The sequence below is a fragment of the Carassius auratus genome, chromosome 9 (assembly GCF_003368295.1).
Source record: "Carassius auratus strain Wakin chromosome 9, ASM336829v1, whole genome shotgun sequence".
Taxonomy (NCBI): Eukaryota; Metazoa; Chordata; class Actinopteri; order Cypriniformes; family Cyprinidae; genus Carassius; species Carassius auratus.
Window position 1 is genome coordinate 147,223 of NC_039251.1, and position 20,731 is coordinate 167,953.

Genomic DNA, 20,731 nt, shown 5'->3' on the forward strand with positions numbered 1-20,731 from the left:
GATCAGCTCTGGAGATGTTGTACATGTGTTCATGTCTTATTTAGCGAGACAGCAGATGCTGAATTCACCGCGAGCTTCAAGCGCGCTTCAGTGTTTAATGAATGAAGACGCGCTTCTGCTCCATTCTATGAGGGGCCGTACAAGCCATAATTCATTCTGGCACTCTCACACACATACATTCTCCATTCACATACATATATTCTTGCTTTCACACACCTACATTCTCCATTCACATACATATATTCTTGCTTTCACACACATACATTCTCCATTCACATACATATATTCTTGCTTTCACACACCTACATTCTCCATTCACATACATATATTCTTGCTTTCACACACATACATTCTCCATTCACATACATATATTCTTGCTTTCACACACTTACATTCTCCATTCACATACATATATTCTTGCTTTCACGCACATACATTCTCCATTCACATACATATATTCTTGCTTTCACACACTTACATTCTCCTTACACATACATACATTTCTACTCTCTCTCACCCACATACATTCTCCTTTCACATACATCTATTTCTACTCTCACACACATACATCTATTTCTACTCTCACACACATACATTTTCCTTTCACATACATACATTTCTACTCTTTCTCACACACATACATTCTCCTTACACATACATTTACTTCTATCTTTTTTGGTATCCATTACTTCCTGTTTAAGCAGGAAGTCATTCTCATACCAGGAAAAACATGTGCAAGACCTGATCAGCTCTTCCTCACAATTTTACAGTTATGCTATTCAAAGTCATCCTTTTTTCTTTTCAAGTACATATTTTAAGTTTTTAACTTGAGCATATCATTATGCAACCTATGTATTTTACAGATCTGTGTACAAGTGTTAAGACACTGATTTTGATTGTATTAACAGGGCTTAATGCTAAATAAGTTTTCTACTGGTCCGGTTCGGCCAGTGGTTTATTATTTTTTTTACTTGCCCTGGAAAAATTTTCAAAGGACTTGCCACAATCAATCAATCAATCAATAAGACTTATTTTTTTAATTGTTGACTGTAACATTGTATTGTAATAAATAATAACCATTTTGCACAAATAGGTACAATAGTTCAAAGATAAAATAAACCATTCTTTTTCAGGCCTAACTATTCCAGTTAAGGATGCACTGATCAGGATTTTATTTATTTTACAATCAAATGAGCCGATTCCCATTCTCATTGCCAATTTATTTAGTTCTTATTCTTTTTCTCTTTTTTTTTTGTTTTTACATTTATTAAATGTTTATTTTGCTCTGTTACTGGCCAAACTAACCTTGAGCAAACAAACAAATACTATATGCAACATGAAGCAAGTGCACAAAACAAAAACATCAGATGGGCTGAATTAATATTTTATTATTACTTTTTATTATTATTAGTTTTATTTCCTTAATTATATGTGTGTGTGTCAGCACTATGTTTGTACTTTCTGTACTGGAAGCTCCTGACGAAATTTCTTCTGTGTGTAAACACTTGGCAATAAAGTGCTTTCTGATTCCGATGAAAATGCTAATTCAATCTCTGACAGCAGGTGGCACTTATAGAACACTAGTCTATCTACAATATATGAAAATAAAACATTACGGTGATATATAATATTACTGAAATATAACTCACCATAAACTATGGGAAACACAGTCCCTCGAATACCTGAGGCTGGACAGTGCATGTTTTTTCCATTTAAGTACAGGTTCATTTCCACGTGATCATAGGTCACCCCCTTAAAACAGAGACACATTTACGATCAGAAGCAATGTCTCATACAGTATGTACTTGCTGTATTACTCAATTTGATAGCTCACTGTCCAAAATCCAAGAGTTAAAAGGTACCACTATATCCCCCTCCTGGGGTAGGCTGTTGGCGGGTAATCGGTTCTTCTCCTCGTTGTTGTGGTATATGGAGCCATCGTGTCTAAGCACCAAACTGTGACTGTCTCGACCCAGTGGCACCTGGTTCAGATTCACCTTCTGAGTGGCCACACCGATCCCCCAAACACCTGCACCACACACAAAACAGCAGCACACCTTCATGAGACAGCTGTACTTATCCATCTGAAGAACATTACAGAGAAGTAAAATGTAATTGTAGAAAAAAATCACAATGCAAAAAAGGGTCCTAATAGTAAGTTACTTTACTTTTAATTAATATATATTATTATAGCATTTTAGTGGTACATAAAATTTAATATATTTAAATAAAGTCTGTGATTATGTGATTGAAGTTAGAATATTCTGGGAGTAAACTCAAAATTAAGAGAATAAAGTTATATCAATGACGTGATTAAATTACTAAAATGACTTTGTTCTCAAAATATTACAACTTTAATCTAGTTTTGCTTTGACTTCATTGTCAAACTTGACTTACTATCATAAATGATCTTTTATATTAAGGGGCAGTATTCCTTAACCATATGAAAACACTCAGCATGGTATCTCTGTCTAAAGCTTTATTTTGATTATTGCAATTGATTCACTTACTTAACTCTCAACTCTTATTTTATTTATTGATTCATTTATGTCACAATCTATTCCACATCAGCTTCACACTAAACCACATTCCTCTTTGAGACCACAAATACATCTCTCTGACAGCTCTACAGAGCTACAGTGTTTGTGCAGGCATTAGAAAAACATTAAAAACAACCAAAGCGAAAACTAAAAACCTGGTTACAATAGGACAAGATGAAAGTCTGACCCTGCTGACTGTATAGTAACAACTATGACGGAGTCACTCACCCGTGGACTGGATCTTGAACTCAAAATAGCTCTTGTTCTGGTGTAGAGGGGCGTTGGCGAGACAGGCTCCAGTTCCACAGATCCGCCTCCCGCTTTTCACGATGACCACATCCGTCCCTGGGAAAAAAGGCCAAGCAAACTCTCAGAACCACCCTGTCACAGCACTCAAATACAGGTATGCGTTTCATAATGTTTTCAGAGATAACTGCAGAAGAACGAGGCTGAGGTGACACCCACTAGCATTACATGATTCACTTAATCCCGAGAGATAAAACAGACCCTGGATCTGCTGTGTACTAGCAGTTAGCATGTGACCCAAAGGAGTAAGAACTGATTCATTAGACACTGTTAGGAACGAGTGCGCATTACTTACTTTAAAACAGTGATTGTAAACCGATTTTTTTGTTCATTTGTGTTCAAGCCGCTGTTTTTAGTGTATACGACAATCTGCTAGCTTGACACATCTCTTCACTTTAAATGTAAATGGGTGTCTTCTAGTGACCCTGCAGAGCAGTGGAAATGACTCTTACCCATGTGGTGCGTGTCTAGATGTACGGTGGGCATCTCTTTGAGGGGGGCATGGCCCGCTCCGCCATCCCCGCAGCAGGCCAAACAACACGTAAACACTGCAGCCATTCTCGCGCCGAGATCACCGGAAGTGCAGTTACACGCGGCAGACACAAGAGCGCACAATGCTTCCAAGATAGAACGGATTCCACGGAAAAATGATTGTTGACTAGCGGTGCTGTTTTGACACACACAGAGGTCCACCTCAAGGCGGCGCTACCGGCTCAGAAAGTTTTTTATTTATTTTTTATTCAATGCTTTGAACAACACAGAAAGGCATTCATAACTGACAGTAAACTATTTTTTTTTTCACATTCTGTACACCATGTCACCGAATAAATGTAAGATAAAATACAAATATTGCGGATAATTTTTTTAAATATATAGGACAAAGAAAAATTAGGGGAGTAGGAGGCTCTCACATTATGAAACCAATAAATAAAGTATACAAGTGCCTTACTTTTACACTTTTCATCCCTCTTAACGTCTCCAAATATATTACAAATTCCAAAAATTTTTAATTCCAAATTCCTTTTTAAAAAGCACTAATCATGGGGGAGTTTTTTTTTAAATTAATATTTACATATATGAATGTAACATTTCAGCAACAAATTGCTCATTGCATAAGATATATTTTATCCTTAAATAAGAAACCAGATTTAATTTCCCATGAGAGGATTAAAGGTATTCTTTGTTGTATCCAGCTGAATTAATCATGCCAGAATGTTTGTACCAAGTTACACTGAAAAAACAAGTGTTTCTATCTCCAAATGTGCATAACTGGCATATATTTGAGTCCCCAGTACTAAAACTTACTCTTAAAAATTATTTTGCAGGGTAAATGTGATTCATCATTTTAAAGTGCACCTCTTAACATTTAGGGTTGACAGGAAATGTTAGAAAATTACAAAATCTCCATTAAAAAATTAGTTTTTTCAAATCCAGCAATCACAAACAACTGCAAATGGTCTATCCTGACCAGGACAGAGAAAAGTTACAGATAGCTGGTGACAAAAGACGTGTGTGTGATGCCCTATCTGCAGTCTGGATGAAAATGTACATCCTTATAATCACTCTGAGAAACTTTAATAGCCAATTAAATTAAAAATAAACCGTAATGATTCATTTGAACAGTTTAAACTGGAGGATTTTATTTTTATTGACCGCTTTCAACCTCACCAAGAGTTAGAGAATAAGTGACCCTGGCTGTGAAAACCCACCTTAAGTAATTTTCTTATTTGTGATTTAATTTTTAATACATAAAATCATCCTTCTTAAGATAAAGAACATTCTGTGAAAATGTAACCTTTATATCTTTAGTATTGACTGAGAGGCCATGTCATATTAAAGTCATAGTGAAATTAATGGTTGAAATCAAACTTTGATGTTTGTTCTCTCATTCGATATAGAGACTTTAGCCTGGATTTCACACAGAGAGGGTAACATATACTTGTACATTATTTTATGACAGATAATCATATGAAACGCATATAGCAAGGTGTTTAAACTTCAACCAAACAGCTTTTGTTACTTAACCTGAAAATAACCAATAAAACATATCATATACCATACTGTTGAATTGGACTGGGATAAAGTTGTATATTTTTGATTGTATGCGTCCCTCTTGTGAATTTTGGTTTGTATTGTCGAATTAACACTAAATAAAAACAAACAAATCATAAAAAGCGCTTATCCTGTTTCTGTGACAAACCGGTTCGCTGAGCCCTCTCGTGGCCAATTACGTCACTGCACGCGCATTCATCCCTGACTCAACCAATGAGCGCAGGCCCTCGGAAGCCCTTCTCTTCCTGATGGCATGGAAACAGGGGAAGAAAAATCGAGGTCAAAATATTTTGACACGTGACTCGGTAGCGATTGGTTATCGATGCGGCAAGACCCTGACACATGGCACGGGCATATGCGACCGAAGTGGCGTGATAAAGGATCATCTTCATGGCAGGAAACCCGACGTGCTTTTCGATTGTCTGTGTCTGTAACCCATGACTAGATGTACACGAAAATCACTTCGCTACTGTAGCTCAGTGAATAGATGAATTAGGCGTTTGTGTGGGTAGATGATGGGTAACGCCAGTGTTGACGTAATCTGCAGAGAAACGCTGATCTAGGAGAGAGTGAGCGCTCCCCCGCAACAACCCCAAACAAGAATGAAGGAATCCTCTGCATTTCTTTTTCACCGCACAAAACGTGTAGTCAAGCGCGAGAGTCTGCAAATACACTTAGCTACGCGGATATCACGCTGAATGTGGCGTTGAAATGTTTGTCTCTAGATGCACTATTCATTAGCTGTTTTTTCGCATTCTTTTTAACTGCCTGGCCATACTGACTTGACCTGAACTAGTTAAAATTTCCCAATTGGAAAGAGCGAAGTCTGCACAGCAACAAGAGCCATGATTGCGTTGCGCACTGCCTGAGCATCTACTGCGCCTCTGGTCCAATTGCTGATGCTTCCCGCCTGCAAAATCTGCCACAGCCGTAGTAATACCTTGACAACCGGACCCGGGCGAACCGAGAAACATTTCTGACAACTCGACGGCGGGGAATCTTTTTTCTAAATCAATGCCTTGTTGTTTTTTATTGGACAGGTCCTCGGATATTCTTTCACCAAAGTTCTCACGCGGCAATTAAAAATGAAGTACTGGTGCGCTCAGGAGTCTTCATCATCAGGCAATCTGACCTCCCATATTTGATTAACCTGTCATGCCTCTTCCACAGAATCGCGTGCTGTGCATTGAAAAACAACTTCTGATCGATGCAGATGATGTTGATTCTTAAAAAAAAAAAATGCAGTTTTCAAATTTTAAGCAAATTTGGTTCTATTATGTATTCACTGAACGCATTCTCGCAAAAGTAAATAAATATTTGGTTTATTGCGCGTAATGTAGATAGTCCAAAATGACACTGCAGTGCTGGCTCTAGACTTCAGAATCGGTGTGGGATGCACGAGATAGACGCTTGCCAAGATGATGCAAGTTGCATTGATGTGTCATGCCCCCGACAAGCTTATATATTGATGTCTTTTTCCACCTTAGGATACGATGGAGCTCTTGGAGGAGGACCTCACATGCCCAATATGCTGCTGTCTTTTCGAGGATCCGCGTGTCCTGCCGTGCTCTCACAGCTTCTGCAAGAAGTGTCTGGAGGGCATCCTGGACGGTAACCGGAGCCCTGCTTGGAGACCACCGTTCAAATGTCCGACCTGTCGAAAGGAGACCGTGCACAACGGCATCGCGAGCTTGCAAGTCAATTACTCCCTGCGTGGCATCGTGGAGAAGTACAACAGGATTCGAGTGATGCCGACGATGTCTCTCTGCCGAGTTCACAGCGGACAGCCGCTCAACATCTTCTGCGCCACGGATCTGAAGCTCATCTGTGGCTTCTGCGCCACGACAGGTGATCATAAAGGACACACGTTTTGCGCCCTGGAGGAGGCGTATGAACGCGAGAAGCTCGCGTTTGAGGAGTTGTTTCGTGTCGTGGAGGGCTGGAGGGGCGAGGAGGTGCATTCGTGCCTGGAATCGTTAGAAGGAGCGAAGAGGAAAGCACTGGAGAGGGTCTCGCGGGACGCGGATCGAGTCTCAGAGTACTTTGAAAAAGTTTTATGCACGCTGGAGCACAAACGGAGCGAGATCCTCTCGGACTTTGAGACCCTGAAGCTCGCGGTCATGCAGACCTTTGACCCTGAGATCAACCAGCTCCGCTCGGCGCTCGAGGAGCAGCAGCGTGCGCTCAGCATCGCCGAATCCTTCCGGTCGCTCTCCGACCCGCTGACTTTCCTCCAGCAGATGCAGGACTTCAGAGAAAAGCTGCGCGTCATTCAGGGAACGCCGCTGCCGTCTCGGACGGACGTGGCCGTGGGGTTGCGTGGCCTGCAGAGCTTCGATGTGAAGGAATGGGACCGGATGCGTCTTGGAGAGGTGGACAAGCTGTGTGCCCCTTACGAGAGCAGCACCTACCTGGCTTCGCTGCCCCCTGCCGCAGCTCCGCGCTACTCCCGGGTGCTGTGGAGAGTTGTTCTGGTTGTATGTGCGTGTTTCACAGCGTTGAACTTTCTCCCGTCGGACTGTCTCGCTCTGAGCATCCAGGATAAGGTGGTCGCACTCAGTGGCCTTTCTCTGCCCTGTCCTGGAGAGATTGTGCGCTGGCTTGGCTTCTGCTGGAAAGAAGCGGAAGCGATCTGCACGCTAATAACCGAGCTGTGTCGGAACTGTATCTTGGACCTGATAAACACAACATCAGATTTCCTCAGCTGATTTTATAACTCCATTCATTAGGTACTTTTTTATGTCCTACAATGTGCCAACCTAGAAAATCCCGTGCATTTGTAGCATTGGGAAAATTTGCTATATGAATGTGTAACAAGAATGTCCGATTCATACACACACACACACACACACACAGTCAGCATGATTGCTAGTAAATTGCACTGATTTTGTCTGTTGGGTTTAAATGGAAAATCGAGTGTGGATCGATCGTGGTTTACTAATGGGATGACATTCCCAAATCTTACATTTAATAAAATGCCTTGTTCACTTAAGTTACATAGAGCTTTATACTTCATCTTCAAACGTTCTTCTCGAAAACAAGTTTTCACTTTTTAATATCATGCGTTATTCCCGTTTTGGAAACGGCAGTATAGGAAATGAACTGGACAAAAAAACGCTAAAGAAGAGGAACACATTCCGATTGTGGATTGATATCGTTTATCTACTCTGTGCAAGTTATCAGGAGACTCAAGGTTAAACGTTACGTAACTGAATGTCAGTCTTGTACCAGGACAGTAAGTTGAGTTCTTCAGTATTTTTATTATTATTATTTACTCCAAATGAACTTGTATACTGCTATATGTTTGTATTGTTGTTGTTTTAATACATATTGCGATAATATACATCAAATGTTGGAATACCATTTGCCATTAAGAGAAAGTGTTTTAAATATTAGTGCCACAACAAAACTTTATCTGAACATCATCATTGGCTAATGTAATAGATTTGTGTTTTGAGGAGAAATTGTTAAATTGTTTAGCCTATACAAAAAAAAAATTCTAACCTCATCAATGTCTTGGTAATGTTTACAGTTTCACCCAGGAGAGACATGAGATGTGCACCATTAAACACAAAGTAATGACTTTTTAGAGGAAAAAGAAAAGGAAAAGGTATCCCCGATTTTGGCACTGTTTAAAACAGGAGTCCTGAGATTGGCGTGACGTCACCACCGGAGCCCTGCGCACGTCACTGAACATATATTTAGCCGACTGTTGCCAGGCGAATTGGGGGATGAAAAGGGAAATTGCCTACTTTAACCTACTTTAGAGAATAAAACCTTACATAACTTGGAGTAAATTGAATAACAACGAATTTATTAATAAATATAATTTTTTCTGAAGCCTACAGAACACATTGCGACTAATAGGAAGCTCACTTTGAAATGGCGCCATGTGTTATGTAATTCCAATTCTTCGATTTTCTCCCTTTTTAAACAAATGTAACATTGTGTCTTTAAAATAACGACACGTATCTTCACTCTACCACAGATCTATCTTACACCAGTAGCTTAGAACTCACTATTATTATAAGAAAAAACAGCAATCATGTCAACACACGTATAGGCTATTTCTTTTTGCTTTAAATGTTTTGTTTGTGTTTAATGTTTCTAAAGACTATTTAATTGTTTTAATGAAGATGTTTAATGAAGTCAAGTTGCCACACTGAAAAGTTGCACTTTGCATGTTGTCATTTTATCGTGTTTTTTTTATCTGTACAGTTGAAATGTGCTATAGGCATGATAGGCTACTCCAAATAAAATTCCCTTCATATAATATATATATATATATATATATATATATATATATATATATATATATATAATAATGTATATATTAAAGTTATAGCATTATGCTTGATTCTATAGTTGTCAAATGAAATAGCCTACATGCATACGTCGACATTGACCTACGAAGCCGAGGAGAAAAAAAAAAAAAAAAAAAACTTTGGCGCCTGTCCTGCATTTGCAAAATGTGAAATGCATTAGTTTTTTTTTTTTTTTTTTACATTTTTTGCAGACACTAAAGCAAACAAGAATTTGCCCATTATATAACCGGATAGCCTACACCAGATACACGAAATAATATGATCGCCGTTTAATTTCAATTACAAGTCGCATAAATTAAAGTGCATGAGGCGGCGCATCGTGAAATAGCATCAGAACCTTGTTGGGATGAAACATCTGATAAATGATGCAGCAATAAGGAACATCAGCAATTATCCTATAATTGCAAATGTCTCAAAACTCCCGAACAAAGTGTTATGGTTGTAGTGATAGCATATTAAATTAATAAAATAGCCTACACATAGTGTTTTTAAAAATTACTTTAACTTTTACATAGCCTATGCAATGTCCTGCATCTAAAATTTAAGGAACTCAGCAAAGAGCCGTAATGATTTGAGACTCTGTCTCATTCATTTTGTCTACTGAATGAAAAGAGAGTGGAAATCAGCAGCTGTGTGCAAATAAAAATTCGAGAGCTGTAATATGTGAAGGTGAATTTGTTTGGATTTACCCAAGTTTCCCCGACATAAACACTCTCACACACTTAAAAAAAAATAGACGGACCTTTTTTTCCCCTCGGATTTTGTGTCTACAGACGATGACCAGAAACTGCAATTAGCTGTAAAAATCAGTCTATTTAAAATTAAATTAAGCGAAAAACATGTATTTTATTTAAATGTCTGCGAGTAAGCATCTACATTTCATAGCCTAGATATTTTTCACAGCCATGTTAAATGTCATCTTACAAGAGGACTTCTCGATGCATCACACAGCAAAATAAGTGAAAGCGCCGAAAACATGCATTTAGGTTCTGATCAAACGTAGAATATTTAATAATTAAAAGAGGCGCTTAAAAATCCGTCCTCATATGAAGTTATCTATTTGAAAAAAAAAAAAAAAAAAGTGAAGATACAATGAGTGAGACAATGAACCATTAGGCTACATCTTGATTTTTTTTCTATTAAATTATTAAAATGTGTATGTTTTGCCGTTGCCAAATGATAATAATCAAAATCATCTCTGTATGATCAGCTGTTGACCATCTTTAGATCATGTCTAAAAGCATCACATGATTAAATCGACCTGTTCAGAAGTGATCGTGTTTCGAGCTGAAGGCGACAGCGGATTTAAGTGCTGGTCAATTAAACAATCAAACAAAACAATTGTAACGTCTTTCCTTTATTGTCAAACCTACAAAACGTGATAAAATCATGCAAACGCAGCATTCGGACATTACAACACACACACACACAATTCTGCGTGTAAACGGGTCCCTTATAAAACGGGTCCCTTTTAAAAAAAATAAAAAGTATTTGACCCCTGTAAATCATACAAAACCAAATAAATAAAATAACTATAATTTCTCAAAGACACGACAAGAACGAGTCCAAATCGTGGTTGCATGTGCTTAGATGCTCATAAATCTGTCTTTCTGGTTGCTTTTCATAAAATGGCGGATTTTTTTTTAAAATGGTAAACTATTTGAGCCCTGCACTGTATTTGTTTTTTGTTTTTTTTTCAGGCCGATAGACCTTTGTGTGAAATTTCACAAAAAATGTGTAGGCTGTTATTTAATACAAGCACTGTCACAAAAGTTATATAAAAAGTGGCTTGTACTGTTAACACGAAATGACACGTAATTTACATCTACCGGGAAAACCGGAGAATAACGTGCAGAGTCGCTGGGTGCTAAGCGTTTTAATGCTGATGTTATATAAGAAATATAGGCCTATGGTACGCATGCGCCGCTCGGGAACCTCTCCAGCAACAACATGGAGACATTGGCCTCTAATATTAATATGCCGTCCATTTTAACAAGCGGAATGATCTTGGTACAAATATCTAAAAACTTTGCTGAAGTTGTTATAGTAAAAAGTCTATTTGGAGTCAGTTTTGTGCTCTCCGTGTACTCACCGGAAATAAGGAAAACTTGGGGAAAAAAAAAACACTTCACGTTATACGGTTTCATCAACAGAAAAATAGCACATTTCTACAACAGTATTCAAATACAGTAGAGACGAAAAGCGAACAGAAAGATGAGATCTCCCCAAAATAAAAGTTGCGTTCCTTGTGGAAAGATTGGAACAGATACAGCAACAATAACGAGGCTCAAAGGAGCATGCCACAGGTCAGACGAGATCTTCCTCTTTTTTCAGTTTTATTATTTACTTACAGTAACACAAAAATGCAACAGTGATTTCATTTTGAATATTTGGAATATTTAATAAAAAAAGATTAAAGGATACAAGGGTATAATTATATTTTTACATAATACTTCTCATATAAAACAGAAAAACACATAAATTGAACAAAAGCTACTTAACTTCTCAAACAAATGAAACACTGCACCTATCTTTACCTTTGACCATTCAGTTCATCCCGGTGAGACTGAGGTCCTCCTGTTGGTTTGATGATTCAGTCCATGAAGGTGTTTCAGTACCAGTGAGTCAGCTAGGCCCTGGTCGCCGAGATAAAAAGATGACGTGCATGTGCTGTTTGGTGACTTCGTGCTTCAGCAGCACGAGCAATATTGGAGGCATTGGCCAAGGAGTAACTCCAATATTTACATGCTGCTAAAGCAAGACAACACACACATTCCCACACACAATCTTTCTCTTCTCTCTCTCTCTCTCGACTGCGTAGGTCCCAGGAATTGATGCTGCAGCACATCACGGCCTGCATCTCTGCATCACCACAAACCATTCTGTGCTGCTACACCATCACCTAGAGAGGGTCCCTCTCTCTCTCTCTCAATCACACACTCGGCAACATGACCAAGCACTGCCAGAATCACAGAGCGAGTGACTCCTCTCCTCTCCTCCCTCTCTCTCTTTCTCTCAGCAGGGTTTGAGGCATTCCAGGACTCCATCTGAAACACAGAAGAGAGGACGACGCTTGAGTGAGAACATACACACAGCAGCTGGACGTGATGCTGTCAGTTTGCAGTAAATACTTCAGTGTCTAGTCTACTGCTCTGCAAACCGTTTGCATTCAATAAGAAAATACATATACACATTTGTGTTCAGGACCTGATAACTTACATTAGTGTTCAGGATATACATGTTGAGTTAATATTTTATATCTCTACTTTTTGCATGCTTATAATGTACATTTTAAATATATTTTAGTGATGTCTGATAACAAACACTTTACAATAAAAGCATACATAAAATGTATATTTATTACTACTTATTGCACACTGAATCACATAATATTTTACACTTTAGTAAAAAGGCACCTACAAGTCAAAACTAATGTTATGCCACAATTTAAAAGGTCCATCATTTCTTAGTGGGTCCTGCACTGTTTTAACAAAGAGTTTTATTTTTACATCATCATCATCATCATCCCCAGTGGTACATTACCCTCCGTTCTTATTTTCCACAGGCTGCAGACACATTTCTAAGCAACTTTCAAGCATTATACTGAAAGCTGTCCTCTGGCAACTCCATTAGAAATAATGATATTAAAGAAACCAGCACTACTGTCTTCTAGACCAGACTGGATTTAACCTCCAAGATGGTGATTCAGCACTGAGCCACTGACAACAACAACAACAACAACATCTAGCCTCGTAGTCCTCTTCACCACCAGGAACAGACCGGCCACCAGCTTCCCAAAGTGCTGCCCCACAGCTGAAGACATCTCTTATAGCCACACACTGCTAAACCAGATCTCTATTCTTTCTGAATCAATCCCTGTGCTCTGTGCTTGTTACCATACAAAATGTACAGTTACGGGAAAAAAAAAGCTCATGTTAATGTTTACCAAGTCAAACTTGAAGTGAGACATCATTAACATAATAAAGACATAAAAAAAAAACTAAGTACTGATAATAGATTGGCAAACACAGAATCTCAATAACAAAGTATTTTCTTTGACACCTCAGCTTCCTAAAGATTTAAAATGTAGTTATATCTTAAAATATAATTTAATTGTGTTGAATAATATTTGATTTTGTAGAATTGTAGCATTAAACATTTCAAGTACACTTCCATGCCTGCTTTTACGTTGAATATTGTGAAACAGCAGAAAGGTGAGATCTGCAGTGAGTGTACTAAATAACACAGCATTTTACTGCCAATAACACCACTTGTGATGAACAGATTCAATCATTTTTTCGAAATGTAACCGTTTGTATCTTTATTAGTATACTAAAATACATTTGAATTATAATAAAAGATTAATTAATGAAAAGTTTCAAGCAAATGTTTATTATGATCACCAGGGTGTAACATTGACTCCAAGGTTATGACCTGACTAACATAACTATTCATTTGGGTCAGTGATGCAACATGTATTCACGGTCAAGAAACTGGCCATTGTGACAATGCTACAATATTTATATACTCTTCAGCTCCTGATATAATCACTGACGGTAAAAAAAAAAAAAAAAAAAAAAAAACAAACAAACGAGAATAGGAGTTTGACAGCAAACAATAGTAGATGATTTATCCAAAATCAGCAATTTATTTCTGTCAACCCAACAAAACCTAATGCTTAGCTGTGATCTATGAGACCGACAGAAAGACAACTAGAACCTCTCACACACAATATAGTCAATGCTACAGTAGTTTTATGAGGCAGTGGCCTGCACTTGATAATGACAATGAACTCTTAATTGCTTCTAAACAAGAGCTGGCATCTGAAATATTTTTTCTTCCAGCATTTACTTCAGCTAACACACCCCAAAAGGCACAAAATACAAATAAAACCACTACAGACATTACAGTGAATTTGCACTTTCACAGAAGCTAGGGCCAAGCCAGCACCACTGCCTGAAAAAAAAAGGCATTCAAAATCATGATAGGCAAAAGGAAGTACATTTCAATGTAAATAAAAAATAAATTATTTGTTTTACACTTCCCTTGTGCAAACAAGCACTGTGTCGACCTAAAGCACACATCTCATTGCTTGAAGGGGATTTTTAAGCCTGAACACCATGATGGCTTGCCAGATGCCAAATGCTGAAAGTGTCATTTACTGGTTATATAGCACCTGAACTGCCTAGATGCTGTAAAAATGTGTTTAAGCTCCTCTCTTAAAACAATTAACACAACATAAAAAAAAAATTGCATGGAGATGTTATTACCTTGAATTGTTTTGTAGTTCCTGATAATCACAACCAGGCAAATTCTGGAAAAAAAAAGAAGAGGTCATCAAAATACAGATATTAGATTTACAGCTGCATTTTTAAGAAGTTGGTGTAACAGACAGCAGAACAATTTAAAAACAGATACATATATAGTTTAATAAAATAATTAAATACACCTATAATTTGAAAAGTAGTGTGTGTGTGTGTGTGAGAAAAAGTTGCTGTGAACTATGAGTGGATGTGTGTTCGCTGATAACACTGCAGTGTGTGAGGTGTAAAATAACATTTAGATTATAAAATAGACATCAATCGTAAATGCAGCTTTAAAGATACATTCCCTTCAAAAGATAGAAATAAGAAGAATGAGCTAAACTATTACTGGCCTACACAAGAAACCACTTCTGAAATTTACATCTAATACCTCATGTAAGTTTGCCTCAAAAAGCTTATTTTTTAGAAAAATAAAAAACTAATTATGCATTTCTTTGAGATGTGAACCAGAGATACACGTGTAATACAAAAACAGAGACTTACGAGAAAAGTTTTTCACCCTCCTTTCACCAACTCCCCACATGTCTCTCTTCCCTTACACACACACACACACACACACACACACACACACACACAGCAAGCCTTATGCTAAGATATTATAAATGAGAATCTTCACAGGAAGCATCTGACCACATGAATTTTTATCATGGAGGAAAAAAAAAAGACGACTCAGTCACACCAAAGTTATCAGACAACTATCAGAGCTGAAAAGGAGACTTAGGAAAAACAAACATCTAGAACGACTTTGAGTAACAGAGCAGGTCAAACTAAATACAACCCAAACTCCATGAATCAAACCATTTCAAAAATATCTGGGGTTATTTTTATGCTTAAAAATATTTTTTTATAAAGTGTTACCATCAAAGAGATATTAAAAGTTCTTTCAGCTCTATAATGTGTGTAGTTGGCCAAGCCTCCATTTTGGGGTTTAATCTTGTGCACTAGCAACATCATAATCCCACAAGATAAGTGAACATTATGTGCACCATATTACGCTATAATTTTAAGTCGTGCTGTATTTATGTAATTTGAATATATACAAAGCAGTACATGAGCACACAACTCTTTGATAAGCTAGACAGTGGTCATGTGTATATGTGTGTGTGTGCGCGAGGAGGACCGTCAGAGCCCCTAAACGAGTCTCTGTGAGTGAAAGGGGGTGTGAATGAATGTATAACATTTAACCTCTCTCTGCTTGTATTTTACTGAGCTCACATGACCTCAGGGTCAAAGGGTATCACCTTGCACTCCTCCATCAACATCAGCATGTGACACGCTCGCACACTCCGAGACTCGGGCTCATGCAGGAAACTCGCCCATGCAATTATTTTGTCATTTAAATGGTCAAAAGAAAAATTTTCTAAATGACACTTTTATTTCACACATTTAACTTAAGATCACTGAAAAAGGAAGCATAAAAAAAAAAGAAACATAAAATGTTAAAAATAAATTAAAACATGAAAACTTAATTACTTCTGTCATCTGCAAATAATATACAAGCAGCATTCATATTCAAACCCTGTAATATAACTACACTTCTTCATTTGTAGTTATGAAAGCTCTGTGTGTGTGTGTGTGTGTGTGTGTGTGTCTCTCAAACAAATTTTCTGCAATAAAAAAAAACCCCTGTAAATATTTAGTTAAAGAAAGAATGACAGCAGGCAAGCCTCCACACCTGTACAGCACTGCTGCACCTGAGTACGACTGAAACTACACACAGCAACACACACCTGTGCCCTGACTGCAACCTCTCATTGTTACACACATGCACTGATCAAAGAAAGCTCTGCAACACTGCAAACAGCCTGGATCCACAACAGCTCCCATCCAACCCAAACTTAAACTCTGTCATTAATTAGAGAGATGCTCTAAACAGTCAATATCTCAGCTGTAAGTCTCATAGTTAGGACTGGCATGCTTTATACATAAAAAAAAAAAAGTGCAACCCTCACACACACACACAACTTTCCCTGTAATCATTAAAAGAGTGTGGTGATGTCACAGAGACATTCTGTGTGCCTGTGACCGCAAATTTGCTCCTAAACATCACAATAGGCCAAAACAAGAACACTGGAGTTTCTATTGGTGTAAAAAAAAAAAAAACCTTGTCACGTCACCACTGTTGCACAGTTAATGGCAAACTCAGAAAATGCTGGACTGGTGTATGACAAAATTAACATGGTGTATCTCATAAAATTACCCGCACAATTATCTGATAAATAAGCTCTATATTAACACAGAGTGTGTATATTACAGCCTCTGGTCAGGAGATCTGAAGTGTAAGACTTCATTTCCTGCAGATTCACGTTTACACTCTCTCACACTCGTAGGCACACAAAGCATGACTGACTTAATGTATTCTTGTTTTTTTTCTAAGTAGTTGTTTAATTCTGTACACACCACAATTTAACTTCTCTAGTCTGGTGAATTTTAATTTTTAAAACTCAGTCGAGCTGGCAGCATAAAAACTCAGCTTCTCTCAAAATTCAGCCCTGGACACACCAGCACAATGTCACAATGTCTTAACATGCAACATATTTTAAGTTCAACTGCCCACACTCAAACCGTGTCATTTGTATCATTATATTATCGACTCAAAAAAAAAAAAAAAAAAGGAAATGCATTAAACATTTTAGAAAACAATTGTATATTTCGTCTAAGCAGGCAAACAAAGATTACAACTGAATAGGGACATAAGCAAATAAAAAAGAGCCTGTGGGTGGAAAATTGCAATTTTTTCCCCTAAAAGAGTTAAAATAGGTGTACAAGATACAAACCACTAAATAATACTATTATAGACAATAGATGTATATCAACTTCAAGTGTAAAGAGTTATCTGACTTAATAACCTGCAAGTTAACTGATTACATATTTTGATGGCAATGGATCATCATCATAGGTACTCTGTCAGTCTTATGGAGTGCATTAATTTGAACTTTGTGTGCAATTAAGTTGTAAAAAAATTTTAAAAAAATAAAATAGATAATACAAAGTAATACTGTTATACTACTGATTAGTATAAATGCCTACTGTAGGTGATATTCCTGAAATATGATTAAAATAGCCTAGTTATGACTAAAATGTCTTTGCACTGGGCAGAAAATAAATAAAATATTTTGTATATATTGTAGTATCAGCACTGCCACTAAAACTGGGACATTTGAGTCAGTGTGACGTGTCTCTTGATTAAACTGCAATGTTGCGAACATGATAAAGAGATCGTTGTGGTTTAGTTGTGGGGGTTTCCCTACGGTCCCAGGCAGGATCAACTCATGGGAAGAAAAACTGCCAGGAAATTAAAAAAAAAAAAAACACACAACAACTACACCACCACTTTGGACCTAATGTAGAAGACACTCAGACAAATAATATTTGGTATTGGCCTGTACTAAGCCAACTACATTAATACAAAAACATTAGTGGTTTAAAAAAATAGAGTAAAAGATTCTGACTAAAATGTGAACTGCGTGCATATTTCAGGAAGAGGCAGGCTGAGAATCATTTTGACTTTGACCACTGTGCCACTTTTTTTGGCCAAGTGAATGTGTAACTCTAATGTGCAATATAATAAATTATGATTACACCTCAAATGTAAATTATCTGCAACTGTAACAGTTAGACTGATTTTTTTGTGCCTAGTCATTCAGTGCTCCAATGGGTCTTTTGTCATAATGTAAGGTTTCTGTCATAGGGCTTATGCTGGTATATGGTGTAACTTGTGTCACTTTTTTTTGTGGATCTCCATTAAACAACTAACACCTAAATAACTCAAACTATGTTATTTAGGCAAAACTAGAGAGCTTTTAGATTTGTAGGGCATGGGAACTAAAATATTAACCATATTTGTAACATTCTACATTAGGCCACATTTATATACAAGGGTACAAAGTATCACTTGAACAAGCTAAAATCTATAAATATTGTGAAATACTGCAAAAATAAAACAAAAAATTACACAAACAGTGCATAAATCTAAGGTTAGGTCGATAACGTCTATTAGAGATTAAAAAACTGGATTCTCTGAACTGCCTTGCCCTGTTTGGGCTCATGGTGACCCGGGGAGTCACTGGGTTAACCTCCATGACATCACATGACATGGACAGGGCCTTTACATCAATCAGCACAATTAGGAGGTCAAAGCATCATGGTAATGACTTCATGACCTTTCTGCATGTGACCTCTAACGTACATTAAGGAGAACAAAAGTACCCGAACTGCTACTTTCCTTAATGCATAGAGGATTTGTTATGAAGTCGAGTTCAATACATAGACTGTAAAAACAGGTTCAATACAACAACAAAAAAATAAAATAAAGAACAGGCTGAAAAAAATACGGCGCTGGTCTAAGAGCTGAGGTGCACACGCTGACAAAAAAAAAGGCAGGCAAAATCATCGACTGCCGACCTAAGATCACTGTGAAAGATGATGAGCTCGCGCTCTCATTGCAATACATAAAAGTAAATTTTCCACTAACACCTAAAACAATCAGTATGACGAGTAATCGCACTTCACAATTATACAACTAGGCCTTAAATTATCCGACAATGCAACCTGGTTATGTAATTTCAATTTACAGGCCCGCTCGTATAAAAGTATGAATACGTGTCCATAACACTTAGTGTGACTTACCAGGGGTTCAAATTGCAAGAGAGAATGTGAGTGAAGTTGCAATGCTGTGGTACAGTAGCGTTAGATCAACACAGTATGACGTGTTCGTTCGATCGAGAGATGATCTTGTTCTAGAAACGAATCAAACTCTCTTTCATCGCATCTTCTTCGTTCACGTATCCAACTCCTATTTACTTTTTTTGTCTAACAGTTCGTGCCTTTTTACCCTTTAGATGGAAATTTTTATTTCAATACATTTAACGTTACCATTGCCGCACACAAACATAAATATTTATTTTCACATTTACGAACCAAAAACACATTTTATGTAAAATATTACACTTACCTAACATATTTTGGACATATTTGTAAATCCACACACAAAAAAAAGTTTGCAGTTAAAAATTCTGACGGCGCACTCAATACAGTTCTTGCAATAAAAAAAAAATTCGCAAAAAAAAAGGCACTCTGGTCATCGTCGTTTTCTCGCTGAAAGAGGAAGAAAAGCTGTAGTAAAGAACAGCAGTGTTGGTCGGTGTGGCATCCCGGTGTATCGCTCGCTGATAGGCTGTCGGCTCGCCGGCCGTCTCGCGCACATCACCAATCCCGCTCAAACTTAACGTTTAAAAAATGCACAAAACCACCTCGCTCCACCAAACAACCAACACCGATCTATTCGTCGTCGCCTGCGAGAATTTTCAGAATTTTTTATAGAATTTTCAAGTCATCCGCGTATTTGCTAGATTTTTTCGAAAAATAATACAAAAATATATCGTTTCCACAGCGCGGATCCGATCGGACGCCCCTTCTCGGCTGGAGATGCTAGCCGGATTAGCCTCCTAGCTCACTTCAGTCTCCACTTCACTATTTGTTGTCACTACACATCGTCTTTTGTGTCCGCTGCATTCATCCACCGGGAAACAGTCGTCTCAAATTTGAGGTCGAATTCAGAAAGAAAAATCTCTCTTTGTTTTCTGGAAACAAAAAGAAAAAAAGTGTCCCCTCACTCAAATGACTGGACTCCAGTGCGGAGCTCTCTGTGCAGCTGTTGTTGCTGGAGCTGCTCAGTCGAAAATGGCGCCGAAAGCTTCAGTCTTCATTCAAATTGGCCGGAGCCTCCCCCTGCCCGCATTGGGCATGCCGGGACCTAGAGCACCGCGCAGGATTGGTCGAGACAAAATGCACCCTCAAACCGGCTAGCAACCCAGAGCCCACGCACAATATCCTCCTTACACGGCCACCAGAGCACGGTTTAACTCTAGCTCTGCCAGTCGCTGTTTGAAACAACGATGGTTACCATTGCAATCGCCTTCACACTATTGATAGTCCGTGTGTGCTTACATACTAAATTTAGTTTAAGGTGTCAGTTGCTTAAAAAACAGATACCTTTCTAGGCTAAAACTGCCGTTGATTTAACGCTAAAATTAACATGTATCGTCTGCTTTTCTTGGTGCATGTATCACAAAACAAGCGAGCTTTATTTTTCATTATTCGTGAATTTAAGAGGGAAATAAAACAGGGTATTAGCGGTCATGCTTTCTTTCTCTACGTCAGATTTTGACAGTGCGCGTGCAGT

The 20,731-nt window shown here is 37.9% G+C and overlaps 2 protein-coding genes across 7 annotated transcripts in view; one reads left to right on the forward strand and one right to left on the reverse strand.

The window, feature by feature from the left end:
- The window catches only part of LOC113108109 (SPRY domain-containing protein 7), a 28,508-nt gene that overhangs the window by 5,271 nt on the left and 2,506 nt on the right, over positions 1–20,731 (reverse strand). For 2 of the 4 annotated variants that reach the window (XM_026270930.1, XM_026270929.1), the window contains exons 1-4: positions 3,299–3,517; positions 2,769–2,885; positions 1,863–2,029; positions 1,650–1,752 (exon numbers count right to left, since the gene is read on the reverse strand). In XM_026270930.1, the coding sequence (XP_026126715.1) occupies positions 1,650–1,752; positions 1,863–2,029; positions 2,769–2,885; positions 3,299–3,404 (493 nt within the window). In that variant the 5' untranslated portion in view covers positions 3,405–3,517. Of the gene's footprint in view, positions 1–1,649; positions 1,753–1,862; positions 2,030–2,768; positions 2,886–3,298; positions 3,518–11,760; positions 12,271–14,493; positions 14,538–19,501; positions 20,624–20,731 lie in introns of those variants that run through there. The other 2 variants (XM_026270931.1, XM_026270932.1) reach the window with 2 other exon arrangements.
- Positions 2,832–12,130, forward strand: LOC113108107 (tripartite motif-containing 13-like). Of its 3 annotated transcripts, XM_026270926.1 has the most exons (3): positions 2,832–2,943; positions 6,386–7,627; positions 12,045–12,130. In XM_026270926.1, the coding sequence occupies exon 2, from the start codon at positions 6,392–6,394 to the stop codon at positions 7,604–7,606; it is 1,215 nt and encodes a 404-aa protein (XP_026126711.1). In that variant the 5' UTR covers positions 2,832–2,943; positions 6,386–6,391; the 3' UTR covers positions 7,607–7,627; positions 12,045–12,130. The 3 variants fall into 3 exon arrangements, with proteins under 3 accessions (XP_026126711.1, XP_026126709.1, XP_026126712.1); XM_026270924.1 differs by lacking the exon at positions 12,045–12,130 and having other exon boundaries at positions 6,386–9,150; XM_026270927.1 differs by lacking the exons at positions 2,832–2,943; positions 12,045–12,130 and adding an exon at positions 5,216–6,020 and having other exon boundaries at positions 6,386–8,955.